At 40.8% G+C, this 22,028-nt stretch overlaps 1 protein-coding gene across 3 annotated transcripts in view; it reads left to right on the forward strand.

Annotated features, from left to right (window-relative positions):
• The window catches only part of BMPER (BMP binding endothelial regulator), a 249,954-nt gene that overhangs the window by 128,021 nt on the left and 99,905 nt on the right, over window positions 1–22,028 (forward strand). For all 3 annotated transcript variants that reach the window (XM_008964331.4, XM_024929696.4, XM_034963926.3), the window contains exons 7-8: window positions 13,703–13,802; window positions 19,392–19,501. In XM_008964331.4, coding sequence (XP_008962579.3) covers window positions 13,703–13,802; window positions 19,392–19,501 — 210 coding nt within the window. The remainder of the gene's footprint in view (window positions 1–13,702; window positions 13,803–19,391; window positions 19,502–22,028) is intronic.

Here is a 22,028-nt window from a genome sequence, read left to right on the forward strand (position 1 = left end):
TTATACTATTGGGCTACATGGGTAACTGTGTACCCTTTGGAGTTCGGAATGTTTGAGAAGAGAATCCTTTAATATTTTTACCATGAACAATTTTGTTTCAAACACTGCTCCTTTCATTCCCAAGTTTTAAGAATGCTTCTGCTTTTTAAAGTAAAATTCATCAGACCCTCCAAGAAATATTAATGTTGAACACTTTGCTCTAGTGGTTTCCCGTTTCCCTACCATGGCATGTTTTATTAGTGTTGGAGTGAGAACAACCATTTTCCAGCAGGACTGATTCTAGAGAGTGGGCCACTTTTCATTTCACAGTTAGAGGCTGAGAGGATTTGGGAAAGAGGGAACAAGAATTAATCCTCAAGGCTGCAACAGGCCAAACCAGGTCAAAGGCTCAGTAGATCATACTCTTTGTCCTAGACCACTGGAAACACTTTCCTAAAACAAAAACACTAAATGGTCATTGTATATGGAAGTCCACACAATGCATTTTAGGCAAAGTATATAATATAAATGGGAGCTATTTTCTACCTCAAGAATTTTTGGAAGGAGGATGGAGACCTTTTGTCTTAGAGTTTCATTCACAGAGTCCATAAACACTTATCAGGTAGCTACTTATAACAAAAAACATTTAATGTACCATCTAAATATTAAGAGAAATACCTCACTGAAAGGACAATATCCATAATTCACAGACTTGGGAATGTGCAGGACATTCTTCACATCAAAAATATGTTCAGCCACTCGGAGCTAGCAATGTTCTGATCATGAGTTGATTATGCACATTGAGTTATTTGTTTATATCAGTTCTCTGAACTTGGCAACCACATGTAGTACCAATGGATGAGGCTCTTTATAAACAATATAGACCACCTTAAGAAGTGATTTTCTGGATTTCCTGGTTAAAAAAAAGCTAAGTGTTCAGCCTTCAGTATGTAAGCTTTCACTTAATCTGCCTGTTTTTAAGACACTACCATCAACTTTAAGTTAGGCTGGTAGAATAAAATGATGATCTTTCTGAACTTCTATGTCCCTTAATTCTGGACATTTGCCCCAAGAATATTCCCCTTCAATACTGGTCTTTGAAGAGAGCCCTGGGCATTTTCTGAGGGACTTGCCCTTGGCCATTGACCACAGAAGCCTTGACATCTCTTTTAAGTAGATTGGGCATTCCTGGATTTCTAATCAAAGGTGGCCTTCCACTTGTCTTCCGTTATCTTCACAGGATTGTCTTTGGTTTTTAGTGCAATATTTAGGGTACTTCTGGTAAGCCCTTAAACTTCAATTCTTCTAGTTATGGTCTTAAAAAGAAAAAGTCCTGAACTGCTGTTGTTTTCTGTATCATTATCTGAAATAAGGTACTAACTAAGAATGTTCAGGTAGAATTTTCTTCTATTTAACTGGTTTAGACTTGTGTTTCTCCATCCTTCTTGAGAAAGACCTTTGGAGTTAAGCATGTTGTCACAGTTACGGAGCTGTGGTCCACTCAGACCTCACCCATGATCATAAGCTTTCCATCCAGCCATGGCCTCACTGAGGTGCTACTCCCTTCTGGCGTCTCAGCATGTTCTGGCCAAGATTACAAGACAATGCTTCTGAACCTGGCCTAATATTATTCCAGGAGAACTTCAATTTAATATAACTTATTGGCCAAACACTTCTTCTTTCTGCTTGGCCAATACATGAATCAATTTGTCAGAGAATATGCCTTGTGGATTTGTGCTATACTGCCAAATGCTGAGCATTGCTGACATAGATCATCTTTCGGTAGGAAGATGGAGAGCCTTCCTAGAAAGTCGGAGTTCATGATAGAGGAAATACCACTTTCCTGAGCTGGAAAAGATTCCCTCTTCTGCCATGTCTGTCTGCTGTTGTGCCCTCTGTTTGACGTTGCCACCATTTTTCCAAGCACTTTGGTTCTCAGCCTGGCACAGCCACTACTTCCACCATCTTTGCACATTTCAGCTAGTGTCCTGGAGGCCTCAGATGACAAAGCAGTATGGAAGTCTCCACTGAAGTGGCAAGGGCCAATATCACTTTCCTTTTTCTGTGTTCTACTCAATTATAGGACACCTAAATCAGTAGGGCCTATACTTGAATCTCACAAAGATTTTAGTTAAACAATTCTTTTGTGCTTTTACTTTCAGTATTCTTTCTCCTCTAGGACAATACAGGCATCTGTGGTACTGAACTTGGGATGATGTGAGTGACAGATGCCAAGTTATGTTGGTGATAGCATGTTCCTTCTGTCAGGCTCAGTCAGTAGGTGATTCTCTTGTTGTTCATCTCTTCCTCCCTCAGGGTGGATTTTCTCTCAGGAGAAGCCGATGAGTGAACCTCTCCCTTTCACTGGACCTGCCCAGACATGTCAGAACACTAGCTTTGGCTCATGCTGGGACCCCCCACCACAGCTGGTGCCAACAGACTGTACACTTATTTTTCTTTGATCATATATGGCCTAGATTAGGATCGTCCCAAGAGCTTGCCAAGATTGGGTTGCAGCCTGTCTCAAAACACAAACTTAAAAGTGTTTGACAAGACCAATACCCAGGAGCATCATGAGTTTGAATGAATAGTGCCGGAAACCTCTAGTCTCTCTGCGCAGTGTTCCTTGATGGAGGCCACGGAGTGTTTACTATAGAACTTCATGACATTGTACTTACAACATTTTAGATTTTGTTAAAATTTTAGGAAATTGCCACCTGATACAAATTAGAGAACTGTACATAACAATGGATACCAAATAGATATTTTGGATTTTTTTCATTTAAAGACCATAGTGTCTGACATACAGAAACTCAAATGTATATTGAAAGGGTGAACAAAAAGGATGCCGTGACTTCAATTGCTATTTAGAAATGAAAATGAAGTTTAAATGTAATCTTATTTTTCCGTAGTGTGCTCAGGCATACTAAGGAAAACCTCAAAGACTTCTAAGTATAATTTTGTCAATACAGTGAGAGAGATTCAGGTATATCTTAATTAAGAGTCATTCATGTCAAGATAACAGATATTTTTTGTACCTCAGGAAACCTCAATGGAGCACAAACATTTTTGAGTTATTTTCAGCTTTAACTGACAACCCAACAAGAAGGTGTTTAACTGAAAACCAAACACTTCTGATGTTACTCTGGCCTCACTGTGTGGCTAGGCACTGTGGAAGACAGAATAAATATTAATGAATATGGCTTCTGCCCTCTGTGAACTTTCAACCTAGTTTGGGACAAACGATAAACCCATATGAAGCATTGTGGGAACAAAATAAAACAATATAAACTATTTTAGGTAGCCAGAACTTAAAGGTCAACAGAAAGTTTTAGGAAAACAGTTCATTGGTGATGTCTTGGGTTTCTGTCTCTGCAGTCCAGTATTTGTAGAAGTCTTGAGCAGTCAAAGGCCTCCGTTCGGCTTTCTTCTTAGTGCCTATCCAATGTTGTTGTGATGTAGACAGCCTGGGGAACATGAAAAAATGCCCTTTCTCCTGCATAATGGTGTTATTTCCTTCCTTTTAGGAATGGCTCATAACTCATAGGAGGTGTGAGTTCTATATGATTGTTCTTTTCATCTCCCTGGAAGTGGGCCAGGCTGTAGATAAAGCGTTTGATGTGTCAGCAGTAGGCTTGTAACAGCTTTGACTACTTCCGTGATGATGAAAGTTTGAACTTTGATAAAAATGGCAAGAAAAGGAAAAGGGCTCATTTTCTTCCTTTCACTTTTTTTTGTTTGTTTGTTTCTGGGCAGCAGTTGAGAAACATCCTACCAGGGTGGTCTGCGAGGTCTCCAGGAATCTGAAATATTAGGAGGTGTTCTCCTGTGGATTTACTTGTTTATTTATTGATCGTTTCAGAGAGGGAACACCCAGGCTCAGAGGCATGGCAGGAGCTGGCTGTCAGGGCCCTTATCAGCAGGCCCCGCCTCTCCTCCAGTTTCAGCTCAGTTAGCCCTGGAAGGGGAAAGACCTTGCTGGGGGCAGATCACTGAGTCCAGCTATCATTCAGCACCTGCTTCCACACACCACACAATCTAGGGGTGCAAATCTACTCAGACTCCCAGAGCTTTGCCTCTCCTCTCGGTTCCCAGGGCATTTGTTCAGAGATCTCATCTGAGCTTGGGCCTATAGGGTGGGCTTATCTTCCTCATTCTAAAATAGACAAAGAGGAAAGTAAAATATCTGTGGACACCCAGAACCAGTTGGAATTTGCCTCAAACAGTATCGCAGTCTTTCATCAGTGATTTGTGTGTCTGCCTTAGTGGAAAGCCTGAGTTGGTGGAAGGAGAATTTCTTTCTTTTTCAAAGAAAAAACGTAAAAGAAAACAAACACATGAACAAACAAACAAGGAAAACTGCCATTCAGCTAAGTGGCAGGAAGAGCTAAGATCAAGGACTCCAAGGGGAAGATGAGGCCAATTTTACCTTTAAAAATGAGACTTAAGCAAACACAATAACCAAATCCCCTTTTCAAATGGAGTTTAGTGGCTGGACAGTGGGGCTCACACCTGTAATTGTTGTGCTTTGGGAGGCTGAGGCAGGAAGATTGCTTGAGGCTGAGAGTTTGAGGTCACAGTGAACTATTATTGCGCCACTGCACTCTAGCCTGGGTGAGAGAGACACGTTGTCTCTTAAAAACAAACAAACAAAAAAGGGATTAGTGGAACTATGGTAAAGACATTTCCATCATGTATTTATTTAATAATCTAATATTTGCTTTATGAAATTATGATCTTTGGCTCTGCCCCCGTATGCAGTTGAAGTTTAACACTGTCTCTATAGCCAGGCTGGACCTGCTCACTTGTGCAGCTGTAGAAAGAAGGCATCTAGCTGTGCTATTCACAGGCTGAGGCCTCGCAGTGCCTGCTCTGTAACCCCTCCACTGAGACCGGTTGAGGCATTTTTCTGTAAGAATCTTGAAATATAGCAAACATGGTTAAACTCTTTGGGAGTCATCTAGCTGACCATGAGAGGACATTGATGTCCCTACAGGGCTCTGTAGCCTGGGCCAGAGGGTGCCTGGCCAAGTCCCACAGCTTAGTGGGAACTTCAACTTAAGGGGTTGGTGCTGGCCAGCAAGACTGGCATAGTGCCCCTGAAAAGACCTGTTGGCAACAAGGACAGTTTTCTTACTTCATTAACACCGAAAGTTGCTCCTGAAGCTGTCCATCAGCGCTTATAATTTGCCTATGACAAAAGGAGAGGGCGAATAAGACGAAAACATTGGATTGTCTGGTTTGAATTTCACCTTCTAACTAGACATGGGTGCAGGAAGAAGAAAAAATAAGTGGATGTGAACTTACTCAGATCGCAAGCCATAAGACCAGGATTTAAATCGAGCTTCTTGGCTATCTTTTCCTTAGGAAAACATTAGAAACACTAGCTTTTTTGGTAAGGTGTGTTGTAGTCACATTAGGCCTGAAATATGACATTTGGGACTACACAGAGAAATTAAATGTCATTTATTTAATAATAATTAGGGTAGGCAGAATAATGCATCCCCTGGCCCCAAGATGTCCATGTCCTAATCTCCAAAACCTGTGAAGGTGACCTTACATGGCACAAGAGACTTTGCAGATGGGATTAAGTTAACGACCTTGTGAAGGAGAGGTGACCCTGGATTCTTTGGGTGGGCTGCCCACTTACAATAGTCCTTATAAAAGGGAAGCAGGAGGGTCAGAGTCGGAGGAGATGTGATGATGAGCAGAGAGCACAGTCAGAGGGAGGTCTGAAGGTGCTGCACTGATAGCTTTGAAGATGGAGGAGGGGGCCATCAGCCATGGAAGGCAGGCTGCCTCTGGAAGCTGGAGAAAGCAAGGAAACAGATTCTTCTCTAGAGCCTCCAGAAGGAATGCAGCCTGCTGATACCTGGATTTTAGCCCCATGAAACTGATTCCAGACTTCTGACTGTAAGAAAATAAGTGTGTGTTGTTTTAAGACACTCCATTTGTAACTTATCATAGCAGCAATAGAAAACTTAATAAAATAATATAAACAATAATAATAATGCAGTTATACTTAGAAACATTAATTGGCATGCAAAATAAAAGGAGTTTGTTTCAGGCTTGGTTCTCAAGACAGGGCATTAGTTCATAGTTCTCTTAATAGGTCGTGAAGTACAAAAGGGTTTTTGTTTTTGTCAGCACCATAGACCCTTTCTCAGGGATCTTTGTTTGCTATTTTTATGGGATAAAATCAGTGTCTTCATCGAGCTTTGCTGACATGTTCTTGAATATCTATGTATAGAATCAGAGTTGAGTTTTATTTCATCACTTGGATACCAAAACTCATATGTAGCCATATGTCCAGGTTTTGGGGGTCAGAAAGCTTCCAGGATCCTCACAAATTTTTATGATAAAGCCTGCATTGGTTTCAGCACAGACTCCTTGGAGAAGCACAGTTCTACCCTGTCAGCTCTGATCACAGCTCTGTCTCCACCCGCACTGTTTCTCGCTGACCTCTTCCTTCACAAGCCTGAAGAAAAGTGGCTTCCAGCCACCAGGGAAGTGAATTGAGGCCTGTTCTTCTCTCACTGAGAACTGTTCCACTTGAAAAATGGGCTTCATCCTTCAGAACACTTGTCTTGAGCACATGTTAGAAGCTATGATGTGTGCTAGCTGCTGGGGGAATGAATAAGATAAATAAGCTTTAAGTCTTACTTACTGGAAGCTCATGCCAGTGAAGCATTTGGCAAAGCACGGTGCCTTGGACAGAGGCATTTAATTCATCCAGGAAAGTTATTAAAAATGCGCATTCCTGGACTGTGGTTTGAGGAATCATTGGCCTAGTACTCTAGTTCTCAACTGGAGGTGATTTTGTTTCCCAGGGGACATTTGGCAATGTCTGGAGACATGGTTCATTGTCACAATCAGAGGATGAAGGGTGCCACTGCCATCTAGCAGGTAGAGGCCAGGGATGCTGCTGTACATCCTACAGTGCATAGAACAGCCTCCAAAGCAAATAATCACCTGACCCCAAATGTCAGGAGTGTGAAGGTTGAGGAACTCTAATCTAGTGGGTAAGACACACACACACACACACACACTTATACCACTGTGGTGTATACATGCCCAGATGTATCCTACTATAGTGTGTGTATATGTGTATGTATATGTATATGTATATATGTGTGTATATCTATATAAACACCTCTGTTAATGTTTTTAAAGTATTATATGCTCTGGGGCAGTAAGTACACTGCCCTCTAGCTCTGTCTGAGAAATCTAGGGTGGGCTGAAAGCTGAGTTCCCACACTTGGCCGCTCATCAGGAACACATCTTGTATCAGTCAAGGTCTCATCAGGAGGCATAAACCATACCAGTTATTTGAAAATAGAGGATTAAATATAAAGAACTATTAACTAGGTAACTGAATGGCAAAAAGAGAATTCTAAGTTATTGTGGCAATGCCACCTACTAGATGAAACCACCACCTCTAGGGTCGGGGAACAATGGGATGAGAGTAGAATTATTAAAACTTAGAGGAGGGGCTATGTGGAGCTGAAATTCAGACTTCTGAGGAGGGGGTGCCAGCTGGCTGGAGTAGAATGTTGAGATGAAGCTGGTTTTACTTGCATGAAATGTTGGAAAATCTCTAAACTGGGTTCAGTTGCTGATGTGGGAAGGAAGTGCTGCTGCCTGGTGAAGAAGCATTAATGGGGACAGGAGGCCAAGGGAAACAAACAGAAGGAACCAGTCCCTTGTCTGGTGCCCCTGTAGGCAGAGCCTATCTTGGACTAAGCTAGCAAAGCAGAAATGTGGCATGCAGAGCCTCAGCTTCAGCACCAGAAAGCAAAGTGCTAATTAGGTTGTGTGGGTTTGGAGTCCAGAGACAATAGCTTAGTGATGACTGAGACATAGTTGCAGCTTTAATAAAATACAGTTGCCTGGGTTCTGCATCAGAATCTTGGACATGAAGCTGTCAATAATTTTTTTTTTTTTTTGCGAGAGTCCTATGGGTGATTCTGACCCACTGCCTAGATTGAGCACCCTGAATAGAATGAGGAGCCACTAAAAGTTTTAAAGCATGGAAATGGCCCATTATTATTTGTAGATTCAAAAGCATATTCTTTCAACTGAGTGGAAGAGGCGAGTAAAGGGCCTGTGTTGGTGGATTATAAATTAGCTATGGGGATGGTGAACACTTTATCTTCTTCCTAAGAGCAGAAAGAGAGAAGTCCCAAACTTTCAGATTTCCATATTAGGGGCATCTTGTTTAAAATGTAAAAGAGGGAGAGAAGGAAAGAAGGGAGGTGGGAGGAGAAGACAACATGAAAGGAAAAAGCCCTGGAGGCAAAAGGTGGATGCATAATTTGGATTTTATCTAAGTAAATAACAAAAATGTGGACAATATATTTTATCTAAGCCATTTTGATAAAAAGCAGACATAAAGCTACAACCAACATCTACCAGGGAAGACACAAGAGACGTCTAGAAGGAGAGAAAGTTCTGGCCATCGCTTTGATTGTACTTCACACTCCAGCTGAGAAATTGTGCTGTGGTCTTTGGAAGGAAAGGCCCTATTAGATGGAAATAACTCAGCTTGGATGTTAGAACTAAATTTACATTTCAACCCTGCCACTTACTTGTTGGGTGGCAGATTTTCTGAGCAATTTCTTTAAGGCTTAGAGGCTCATTCTCTGCTATAGGGGTGACAAAAGCATGCCCACAGGGTCTTCTGGAGACTTACCTAAAATGATAAAAGTACCTAAGCACAGTACCTGGCACAACCCAGGCTTGTCACTCACTACCTATTGGAGGTGTCCTCTCTCCCCTTGTCTACTCTGCTACTGTCCCCTCAGTCTGCCACCTCATCTGCTGTCACTCTTCTGCTTTGATTTGTAGATTAGACTATTCTTTGCAGACCAAAAACAGGGAAAACCAAATCTGAAAATCTTTACTCCAGGAAGTTAAGTGTCATGCTCTGTAAACTTAGCAAGATACAGTTCTAGGCCAAAGTAAGGCATGGCTAAGGACATTCATGTTTTTTGGTGAAGCTTTTTGACCCAATTTGTAATTCAGACTGGTTGCTTTGCTCACATATCAGCTTTTCATTACAGGCTGATGTGATGTAAGATTATGGACCACACTTAAATCCTTTGCACTAAAGATGTATTTCTCCCCTACACTGCCCCCTCCAACTTCTCTCTCTTTTCTTCCCACTTCCATCTCAGAAGCAACTCTAGAGAAAAAAAATAGAGAACTCTATTTTTTTCCCCAAAGAATTTGGCATAGGAAAAATTGCTCTAGAATGTGGAAGAGTGTAGCTGAGTCATTGTAACGGGTTAGCACTGCACTATTCTGCTCCCAGTCTCTTGTTAGGGAGCCATGCTCTGCTCCTGTTTGGGAGATGAGTGCCACATCACACGCTACAAGGTGGTTTTCAGCCCCCAAGTCTCACTGGGCACTCAGCTGTTGGAGAAGCATCCTGTATGCACATGGCTGTTGTTTTATCGTCTTGAACCCATCACTATATTCAGGAAGATAGTTTTTTATTATGCCACAAAACTGCTGCTCTAGGTAAACTTTTACATAAAGCAATTGTGTTCTTAATGGAATCATCTAAAACAAAAATAAAGGAGCGGAAATAGACTTGGCATAGGTTTCAGATCTTTCTTTTTAAAAAATAGCTAATTTTTCAGAGAAGCACTTGGATATGCAATTTGAACAAATGACCATCTCTCTAAAGAACAAACTTACCTTTCTAAGGAAAGGCAGATGATGAAAATTATGACACACAAGTACAATGAAAGTTCCTAGCATTTCTTTTCTTGCTGACCAGATAAGAATACAGTCATTTGTCCTTATGTATTTTAACCACTTAGGAATTTTCAAACATTTAGCAAATACATGAGACATAGTTTTCAACTGTGCTTATAGGCATCCTACCAGCTTTACATGCTGAAATTGAGTGTTCCTTTTTGATGTATTAACACCAACAAACAGTACCTAAAATGTGCAAAACACAAGGCTAGAATGTGTAAAACCCAATAAAACACAATGGTAAGTGGATGAGACAGCCCAGAACTATGCCTGGACTTAGTTGTCATCAGCATCCTGTAGTTAAAGTGGTCTGAAATACTCATTCGGATTCTAGAGCTCATTCTATGTGGTAGCTCTGCCTTTCATTCACTAATTTTTTATTGAGGTTTTGTTTCATTGCTCTTCTGAAGGATAGAAGGCACAGAAGACTGGCCCCTACCCCCAAGACAGTTTAGCTTGGAAGTAAAGTCAATGTCTCCTTACAGGATTGAGCCTTTATGTATGTGCCAAAAATTATGTATTTGTGTGCCCCAAATACAGGGGTATAGATGGGAACAGAGACATAGAAAGATGGAGGAGGTTACTAGGAACTGAAGGCTCCAGAAGACTTCACAGGTGAGAAGAGGCTTGAAATTGACCTTGAATGAAGCAGGATTTTGATAGGGGTTAATGATGGGGGTGGGGTTGTGAGAGATTGGAAAGAGGTATATTTAACGAAGATGGAAACCATAATTTATGTTTGGGGGCCATAAAGAAACCTCTCTTTATGCTGGAGTTGGGAGAAAAGAAGATTGGAGAAGAGATTATGGAATGTTTTGACAAAGTAGGCTAATGAGATAATAAAGAACCGATGCATCTGAATAATGTAACAAAATGTATTTCTTGCTTGTTTCACAGTTCATTGCCGGGATCTGGCAGGTAGACTTCCATGTGGTAACCCAGGGAACCAGACTCCTTCAATTGTTTGTAAAGTTCATGATGCCTTCTGCATTTAGCTGGCCATCTGTCTAGTAGAGAGAAAGAGTGAGAGCATGGAGAATTGATGTAGACCTATAAGTGTTTTGTATTATTTCCATCCATTTCCCATTGGCTAGCATTCAGTCATATGGGCACATCTCACTGCAAGAAAGTCTGGGAAGTGTAGCATAGCACTGTCAAGAGAAAAAGGCAACCGATTTTGGTGAACACATGGTCTCTATTATATTGGCTTTTAGCTCGAGTGGGTTGAACTTTATCCTGGACGAAGTGGTAGGTCATCCTCAACCTTAGCAGGGGTGGGGCATGCTCATGGGTCATATACACTCCTTAAAGGGGATGATTTTTGTCTTATATTCACTGCTGTATCCCCAGGATATGATAGGCCTTAAACAAATGTTTGATAAAATAATGGAATGATGGATAGATGCTGGAAAGAAGGCCTGGTCACATTGAACCTTCCAGGATGGATTAGTGAAAGAGAGTTAAGGCAGAGAAGCCAATCAGAAAGCTACTGCGATCATCTGATAGTACATTTACAGTAGGAATTTGTTCAGTTTTAGAAACAGAAATGTTTACTTCTGTGATTTTACTCTCTTAGCCTATAGCATAGCCACAGATTATAGTTTAATCAGAGTCCCTGCTGAGTTGAAATCTTAGAAGCAGGTTGTGAGCTGCAACTGTGTTCCTAGGAAGGGCCTGGACTTTCTTTGGAGGCATTAATTGGAATGCAGCCTCTGGACTTGGGCTTTGCCACAATACTGCAAACCAAACAAAATAAAACTTGACTAAACCAGCAAACCCAGATTGGAGTTCAAGTTACTTTAACGGACTCTTGGGAAGCACAAACTGCAGTTGTATTATGTATGCAAAATTTGCTCTTTGACCTTATTGTAAGGAAAATTACTTCAGTATACATAATCTTTTGCCAGCTTTCCAAAGCACTGGATGAGTTACTCTTTTGCAATTGTGCAATATTTTTTAAATTTCAATTTTAAAATATGCTTGAAAAATAGATGCTGATCCAACAAGAACAGAGAATATGAATGAAAAGAATGTGTTCTCTGTGCACCTACAAGAGGCCAGTACATAGGCAACCTTGTGTGGCCCGAGGCTTCAGGATTTTAGGAAGTTGCTTGCAGATGAATTTCTTTGAAATTAAAAGCTAAGGGCAGCATCTTGGGTCCTGCCTCTTGTGCTTCATGTCTAAGCTGGGGCTGACCCCAGGGCCTGGCCACGATTCAGGTTACATGCCCCTGAAGTCTGATGAAAGGCCTCTAACTTTAATATTATGCAGAGTTGAGTGAGGAATCTCAGAGCAGCCTGGGATTCTCGGGAGATTTTTAGTGATTCTTGTTGATTTGGAAATAATGTAAAAACAACAGAAGAGCTTTTTCTGGTATTTTCGCATGTTCTCTGTTGGTTTGGGGGAAGAATCCAACATTAAAGAGGTGAAAAAAAATAGCAAATATTTTAAAAGACATATAACATGCCCTCCCCTTTTCATCCATCCCCACCAAAAAATAAACTGTTATAATAAAAATGGCGAGAACAGGAAGGGAAAACAGAAACAACAGGCGGCTGCAGTGTGCTGGGATGGGAACGGACAGGCCCCTGGTGGCTGAGGCTAACTCTGCTATGGCCAGAAAGGAGTGGGGAAGGTGTGAGGAAATGCATCAGATGGAATCTTTCCCTTGTGGGGTCCGCAGCTCTTTGAGCTGTGAGTTTCTCATTTCTTGAGGCCTCTTGAGATATAAATTATGTACTCAAGACAAGGAACCTGCGGGTACTAGTTTGGTTTCTAGCTCAAATCCCAGAGAAGCTAATTCATTGAAATTCCACTTGCTGAGTGATCTATTTACCAAATTCACTGATTTTCTTAAAAAAGAAAAGAAAAGAAAACCTCAATTATTTATAAATTTTCATAGCAATTTCTATTGCATAGGATAGTTTTCACATCAGCTTTGCCCGTTTGTTGGACGTAAATCAACTGGAAAACCTTTTTATTTCTACCCCAGCTTTCTGAATATGAAGTTACAACTTAACTGGGGCTGGGGAAGCAGGCACCTCTGGTGAGGGATAGGAGGGGAAGTCGTCAGACTATATCCTTAGGCAGGGAAGAGGGGATGCTGAGGTTAAACCAGGAGGGCAGTGGATGTTGGAGGTATGGAGTGCTGGAGAACAGAAAGGGTCAAGAATGAGAATGAGGGAGGAGGGAAAATATTCAGAGACTCCATAACTTCTCCAAATAGGTTTCTGAGACTCTGCCAGTTCGTCTCATATCAATCTTTATAATCTTATAATTAATTAGTGAAAACAGATTTGGATAGCGTGGTGAATTCCGTGAAATAGTTCTTCTGAATGTGGGCTTTCAGTGTATCCATTTTCAGCAGGTTGGCCACTTCATCTACCTGGAACCTCCTTGAGCCATTTTAGCAGCACCTTCCAGCTGTGGCAGATACTGAAGCTTCCTGGAGGAAGATGCCTACAGAACCTATAGAAAGATGGGTGTCTGGAAGATAGGAGGAAAAGTCTCAAAATCCCAAAGCGTTCCTTTGCTTGCTTGGCAGGATAGAAAGAGAAGGCAGTGACCTATTAGGATGGTCCACTCATCCTGGTTTGCATGAAACTTTCCTGGTTTTAGTACTCAAAGTTTCCAATCCCAAGCAAACAGAGAGAGTTTTGGTCATCCTATACCTACTGTAAAGGTGGTTTTGAGATGGAAAAAGATAAAGAAAAGTGGTGGCGGGTGAGAGGAGGTGATGCTGGAATCACCTCCTCAAAGGCAGTCTTTTTGCAGCTGCAATTTGTATGGCCTACAGGGAAGATCAAAGGACGCTTGGGGAAAATCACATGGGCCTGAGCAGTCAGTCCAGGGACCTAATACTATGGAAGGGCCTTAGGTTTGTTCTAGATATCTTGGTTGTACAATCTACATGCACTTACTTTTCTAAATATGCTTTTTTTTTCTCTCTTTTCTTAGGGAGGCAGGACACAATGTGTGAGAGAAGTCTGTCCCATTCTCTCCTGTCCCCAGCACCTTAGTCACATACCCCCAGGACAGTGCTGCCCCAAATGTTTGGGTGAGTTACTATTTTCAGGTCAAAGAACAATGTAATTTCTTCTCAAAGTTTCTGCTGGGAGTGTTTATCCACGTTGTTGTTTTGAGATTCTCAAGTTGTCCTATTTCGTGGCTTGTTAGAGACAACTCCCTCTTCTAATTACAGAAGTGGAAGGTGTGTACAGGGTTTGCTTCTTAACGGAGGCCTCCAGGGAGGCTTCTCTCTTGTCCTCACTTGCATCTGTAACTGGGTACACCAGATGACCTGGGATAATCCTCCCTTGTGGTGAGAAAGTATCGAAGAAACTATCTTTAATAGGGCATATGCCTATTAACAGGAACATATTTTAAAGGTATTTGAAGTAAACCCGTAGAGGAATATAGACTAGTGTTACTTTCAGAGTCAAAACCATGCAGGAAGAAACACATGCAAGAAAATGAGAGTTTTGGAAGGAAATAGTGAATAATAGCCAACAGAAAGAGAGTATGTTCTCTTTCTTATTGAACATTTAATAAGTATTAGGCACCATGCTAGGCACTTTATATTTTTTTTTTCTCATTTTATCTTCTTAAGAAGCTGTGAAATGTAAGTACTAAGTATATAATTCCTATGTGTAATGAAGGTGCTATTATTAATTTTATTATACTGAAAAGGAAGTAGATTCCTTGATGGCAGCCCAGCGAGTGGGTTGTGGATTTGATATCCGACCACAAATCTGTGTGATTCCTGAGCCCAGCTCTAACCTGCTGCAGCTCACCTTCCCTGGTGTCACAAGAGGGCTGCATGCATGTTGCCAGCTGAAAGGGGACAACTCATGATGGGTATTTTCTAGAGCATGAGGTTCTTTGGCTTTTGCTTATATGCTACCTTCTTCTTCTTCTTCTTCTTTGTTTTTGTATTTTTGTATTTTTTTAATTTTTTGAGATGGAGTCTTGCTCTGTTGCCAGGCTGGGTACAGTGGTGTGATCTTGGCTCACTGCAACCTCCACCTCCTGGGTTCAAGTGATTCTTGTGCTTCAGCCTCCCAAGTAGCTGGGACTACAGGCACGTGCCACCACACCCAGCTAATTTTTGTATTTTTAGTAGAGACATGTTTCATCATGTTGGCCTGGATGGTCTCGATCTCCTGACCTTGTGATCCACCCACCTCGGCCTCCCAAAGTGCTGGGATTACAGGCGTGAGCCACCATGCCCAGCCTATGATACCTTCTTAATGATTCCTGGGCCCTTGAGCTAGTTGAGGTCAGACTATTAAGTTTCCAATAAGTATGGTGGCTTGAGCCACCATGCAAATACAATAGAAGCTCCAGCAACCTCCTTAGAATCTCCAGGGATCCTTGAGGGGCTAATATTTTCCCTAATCGCTTCTGGCTTGGTGTTTCTGCTCCTGCTATTTCTCTTGATTTTCTTTCCTTCCTTCCTTCCTTCCTCCCTCCCTCCCTCCCTCCCTTCCTCTCCCTCCCTTCCTCCCTTCCTTCCTCTCCCTCCCTCCCTTCCTTCCTCTCCCTCCCTTCCTCCCTTCCTTCCTTCCTTCCTTCCTTCCTTCCTTCATTCCTTCCTTCCTTTCTTCCTCGCTTTCCTGCTTTCTTGCTTTCTTTCTCTTTCTATCATTTTGTCCTTTTAGAGGCATCTCCCCTTAAGTCTGTTTACATCCTGTGATGGAGAGCAGATTTCGCTGAGGGTTTGCGGGCAATAAGAGTGATTATTTTACACAGAGGCATATTGAACAACATAAAATGGGATATTAAGCGCTCTCGTTCTTAAAAGGTCTTAGTTGTTTTGCCTTTGTGAGAATTTTACTGATTGTCCCTTCTATTTGAGCTCCAGCCTCCTGTCAGTTAATGCCCACACCTTTTCCTTGAATCCTCTCTCCTTTCTTTCAGAGTTTACTGTCTTCAACTCTGAAACAACCTGTTGATTTATTTTTCTCATTCCCAAATTAGCACAGCCATACCATGAAGTCTGTTTTTTTATGACCAAGTTGACAAATAAAGGTATTTTTTTAAACTAGGAGCTTTCTCCTCTTTGATGGCTTCTTCTGCTAACTTCATCTAACAATGCTTGCCTTCCTGCTACACACACACAAACACACATACACCTGCTACACACACGTACACACACACATGTTTAAAGTAAATGTGAAACAGAAGAACAAAGGAGAATTGCTTAGACATGCCTGATTAAAGACATTTTCACTTCTGTGTGTTCTGTTTGGGTTGCCAGTGTGTGTCAGTGTCCCTGGAATAGGGTTAGCCAGTTCAGTGTGGCACAAATCATCGTGCTGTGGGCCATGGTGGAAGCAGTGGCCACTTAAGCAGGAAAGCCATTGCAAAGGAGGTGGCATTTGGGTCTGGCTCCAAAGATAAGTAAGCTTGATTAATGCTTTGAAGCTGGTACTGTGGATATGCTGAGTCAACTCAGAAGCTTCCCATATGAGCAAGAGCTATTGTATTGAATGCAGGTTTTTCTGTTCATTTATGGTTATAAGGCATACTACAAAAGGAACAATAAGTTTTGAGAAACTTGGAAATCTCTTTTTTGGTTGGTCTAGACCCCCATGGAATGACATGGAAATGTCTTAAGTCAGGCTGTACACATAGTCTCTGAACCACTCCCTCGAATGTTTTATCTTATGTTGGACCATGATGACTTTGGGATTAAGGTTAAGATTTTATGCTCTTTGAGTGTACAAACAAACATTCCCACACAGCAAGAAACAAAGACAAAAAAGCAAACAAACACTAGGATGCTTTCTAGATGCTGAAATCTTAGTCTAATTAGACTTTGGATGATTGGGTGCTGTTTTGCTCTTAAATTTTCCCTTGGGCAGGGTTCATTCACATGATATACCTCTGCCTTTTGCATTACAACATTCCTTTCCTTGTTTTCCTCATTCTCAATGGAGAGTCTCAGCACAGGTCAGTGTACACAGAGCAGCACCCAGTGTACTCTAATTGACACAGCCCAGGTTCATATTTGAATTATATCACCTCTAATAATCATAATACGTACCATCTGCCATTTATTGAGGATGTGTAATGAACATCAGGCACTGCTCCAAGAGCTTTATATTTACAATTTTAGGTAAAATTTTCATTTTAGTGAGGAAGAGTTTAAGCGATTGGTCACATTTGTTCAAGGGGATAAGCACATTGAAGAGTCTGTTTGTCAATCAGTCAATAAATAAATTGATCAGTAGACCCATCCAGCCATTCCTCCACCTGTGGAACAATATTGCCCGCTATAATGGTAGTATAGGCAACAGGCTATGGGAATGCAGAAAGGGGTCATTAACTCTAAGCGGTAGAAGGGCCTCTGCAGAAACAATGTGGAGCTCAGTCATGAAGAAGGTGCATTTTGATTGGTGGAGGATGAAGCTTCTACATAGAGCTCTGTATCTATCTATTCATTTATCTTCTGCCTTTTGCCAACAAGGATTTAAGACCACTTACAAAATACATGAAGCACATGTAGATAAAGGATAGTAAAAAGGCAAACCAGATTATCACAATTAAAAAAAATTACTCAACTGAAGCAGAGATATTTTAGATTATTAAAGGACACAAATATATCTCTGATGGACTGATTAAGAGGATGATAATGTTTAAAGCAGTGAAAAATGACTTCACCATAATTTTTATAGTAAATACAAAAAATAACTGCTCATTCATATTTCTTATTATAATGTCCTAAAACTAAGGTGCAATTAGAAGTGATTATAATGGGATGGGCAAAATCTATGTGATCCAGGCTGTGTACAGCTTTCTGATGCTTCAGGGTAAACCTATTTGGGTTTCTTAGAGGAATATTTAGGGAAAGAATGAATTGTTTTATTTTGCAGATAATCCTTTAATTTAGTATGTCAGTTCTTAGGAAGTTCAAGAGACTTAAGACCTGGGTGTGCACATAATACCTGCGTTAGTTGGGGAATTAACAATCATCATGCTAAATCATGCCTAGCCATGAAAGAGTTTTTGGTTGTATGCTTTAATATTAACACCATAGTTAGAGGTAGTGACATGGCAATGTGGTATTGATGATGCCGTTTTATGAGTGAAGTCAGTGAGGCCTGGAGAAATCATACTCAGTGGTCACGAGGGAGTCCATATGTAAGATCCAAATTATAACTCACTTCCACCTTTTGAGGGCCAACAAGTTTGCTCTTGGTGGTGAGAACCAAACTAATGATTTAGTTCTGCATCTATATTGTATCCTGGCCTTGAGGTTGGCTATGATAGGAAGATAGCATGTTTTTCTTGACTCCTACTAACAGTTATTCCAACAACTCTAATTCTGAGAACAGTGTTTAGTATGTTTAGGTATTTTGAGCATTTCATTGGGCCTACTGATAAACAGAAATTGCTATTAATCTTTTACAAGAAGAAAGAGTGGTACGAATAGAAATTTGATCAGTGAACATGAATTAACTTAGTCTTTAATTAAAGTAACATTGCAGAGATGTTTTAATGTGCTTCAAAGAGTAGAAACTCAATTATTAAAAGAAAGGAGGAAATTAGATTGTACTCTTTATTTGGGATTGCTGTTTTGGTCCTTTTATTCACCAATCTGGTTCTCACATTAGGGAAAACCAAGCCAGTTCTACAGAGATACTATGCCTGTGAAAGGCTGGACACTCGACATGTACCTCTGCCTGCCCTTTGAGTTAGCTTCACCCTTTATTCCTTTATGTAATTTCAAAACTGAAATGCTATCTTAGTCTGTTTAGTATACTCTAATAAAATACTATAAACTCTGTAGCTTGTAAACAACAGAAATTTATTTCTCATCTTGGAGGCTGGGAAGTCCAAGAACAAGGTGCTAGCAGATTTGCTGTTTGGCTCATAGTTGGTGTCTTCTTACTTTGTTGTCACGTCGTGGTGAGGGTTCTCTCTGGAGCCTCTTTTATAAGGGCACTAATCTAAGTCATGAGAGCTTTGCTCTCCTGACCTAATCACCTTTCAAAAGCCCCACCTCCTAATACCATTACATTGGTGATTAGAATTTACCATATGAATTTTGTGGAGACACAAATGTTCAAACCATAGCAAACAATATTTCATTAGCTCCTTTTGCTCATTCGAGACCTTCTTGAGATATGCTGATTCCTCCTACCTCCACCCACCTCCCCCACTGCCCATACCCAATTTTTAAATAATTTTACTCATTCTTTAAGAAGCTCCTCAGGCATTATATCTTCCAAGAATTCTTCTCTGACCTCCCAATTCCCACAGTTTCTAGATCGTCTTTTTTCCAGAACTTACCTTACTGTTGTATTGAAACAGCCTTTGATGAGTTTGCCCTTTCACTAGACTGTGAGCTCCATGAGGGGAGCTCATGTCTTAGTGATTTTGGTTCACTGTGATGAACACATTATAGATTTGTTGAACTTACAAGCTTCATTGTGGAATCAAACTCTTTTTTAACAAACTTTATCCCAACTAATGACTCCTGGGGATCCTTTAGGCATGTCTGACCCAAGACTCTATTTTTGTGCTCCAGACTTACCTGGTCTTATAAGAATGTATAATGGACCTATGATGGAATCGCTGATGACAAAATGGGACATCCCCGATTCTGTCTTACTTACACTGTGCTTCTGTTTCTCTCTAGGTCAGAGGAAAGTGTTTGACCTCCCTTTTGGGAGCTGCCTCTTTCGAAGTGATGTTTATGACAATGGATCCTCATTTCTGTACGATAACTGCACAGCTTGCACCTGCAGGGTAAGGCAGCTCTGAGAGGCTGTGGTCCAGCAATGATAGGGTTTGGGTTTCAGTGTTAACATCACAGCCATAGCCAAAGCCAATGGTGTGTTATTTATTGGGAGGAAGCATTAATGATGCCATTTTACAAGGAAAATCATACTCAAGGTCACCAAGGACTTACACATAGGACCCACACTATAGCTCAATCATCTTCTAAGGACCAAGAAGTTAGCTTCTTGTAGTGAGAATCAGGCTCCAAGGGCCTGTTCTGAGGATTTTCTAAAATCAGACAAATACATATGGCTGTGCCCTCTGGCTCTAATTATCCAAGATGAATTGTCTAACACACCTGGCAATAAAAATTGCTTTTAATCACATTCAAGAGAAGAGAAAGGCATGGATTTACAGTTCATCACAAAGACAAACCTGGCAGTTTAGGAAGAGAGTATTTATGTGCTGTTTATTGTATCATGTCTTATTTGAAGCTTTGCTCATTTTTCTCAAAAGGCAACCAGAAGTCTAATTACTGCTAAAGAAAGAATTCCACAGCTTCAGAATTTTAAAGGGACACACATCACACATTCATAGACTGTACTTATGCAGTAATTTATTTTGGAAACCAAGAAGAAATACATTTATCAGGGAGGACTTTAGGATTATTCATTAGTGAGTTAATGAATCACATCTGTCTGACAAGTTTAGAATACACTTTGGTGGTGATGGTTGTTGTTGTTTGTTTTTAATAGTTAAAGGTCTGGAGAGGGAAAGAGGGGAGCTCTACTCAATGTCAGCTATGAGTCAACAGCTGGGATTAGAGCTCAGTAGTTCTTGATTACATGCTTTGTTCAGTAGCATGCACCACTTCAGGGGGTGGTTGGTTAAGGGCTGAACTGTCCGTTCCCCTGAACACCAAACATGGAGTAATTCCTAAGCCTGAGAATACCTTACTGAAGCTTTTTCCTCCTCCCATGGTTTGTGTTATTCTATGCTAAATGTATAGCACCCACTTCTTGCCTTGGCCTTCATCCTCAGGACTTTTCCTCTCCACTAAGAATTTCACAGGAGATAGCTTACGCTTGGGGATACTGAGCCTTTGATGAAACATATCACAATCCCAATTCTCTTGCTCACAGGAAAGCCTGGCATCCCATGAATGGGAGTTAGTTATACTTGCCGTGCTTTGGGTTCATGGGTTCCTTAAGAGATGATTAGGTAATACGTCTCCGTGTGTAGCAGGAAGTATAATTAATACTCTTCCTCCAAAAGGGTGTTTTGCTAGAGTATGAATTCACAGTCATCTTGGGGATATTAAATGCTTGAAAAATCAAGCTGCAATCATTTTGAGTAATCAGTATTATTTTCTGTCTGCTTTGAGCTACCCTTTCTAGCATCCCCATCCAGTGTTTCTTATGATTTCCATGGCAGGTGCAGGAACCTGTTGAATATGATTTAATACAGTTGGCTCTTCAACAGTGTGGGTGTTGGGGCATTGATTCCCTGTACTGTTGAAAATCCATGTCTAATTTTTGACTCCTTATAGACTTAACTAATAGCCTACTGTTGACTGAAAGCCTTACCAATCATATAAACAGTCAGTTAACACATATTTTGTATGTTCTATGTATTACATTCTGTATTCTTATAATGAAGTAAGCTAGAGAAAAGAAAATGTTATTTAAAAAATCATAAGGAAGAGAAAATATATTCACTATTTAATAAGTGGGAGTTGATTATCGTAAAGCTCTTCATCTTCTTTACATTGAGTAAGCTGAAGAGGAGGAGGGGTTGGTCTTGTCTCAGGGGTAGAAGAGGCAGAGGAAGTGGAAGGGGAGGCAGGAAAGGCAGGCACACTTGATGTAACTTCTATTGAAAAAATTTCTGAGTGTAAGTGGACCCATGCAGTTCAAATCCATGTTGCTCAAGTGTCAATTGTAGTTTTCTGCATGCAGGATGGTTTCAGATCTCTGTGCCTTCAAATTGGACAATTTATCTACCAGCAATGTTATTACCATCTTTAAATTTGATTAGCAGATGCATCTTCATCCACAACAGCCTATCTCAGGTGTCATTCAACCTGAGAGGCTTTCCTGACTTACCTGGATAGGTAACTTTCCCTTGTCTTTGCTATCTTTACACCTTTACTAGTTCTGTTTACCACATTATAATTGCAATTTGCTTGATTACACATTTATCTCCCTTCTTACATTGCGAAGAACCCCTTGAGGACAGAAGTACATTTATCCATCTCTGTATTTGTATTCTCATTGCTTAACATAGTGCTAGGCACCACAGTCTAATGATATGTACATAAAGCACGCTCTCTCTCTCCACACACACATACACACACATACACAATGAAAGCAGGGAGATCTACGGTGAAATATGCATTGTTTGAGAGCTAGGGAGTGCCCTTGTTTTTAAACAAGAAATCAGGATATGCAGTTTGACAAAGGATTTTTTTTTCCAATTGAAGTTGGTTCATAATAATTTCTATGTGCCAGGTATTTTACATTTAAGAGGCACAGTAAACCTGAGAAACAATAGG

Source organism: Pan paniscus, chromosome 6, assembly GCF_029289425.2.
Source record: "Pan paniscus chromosome 6, NHGRI_mPanPan1-v2.0_pri, whole genome shotgun sequence".
Lineage (NCBI taxonomy): Eukaryota > Metazoa > Chordata > Mammalia > Primates > Hominidae > Pan > Pan paniscus.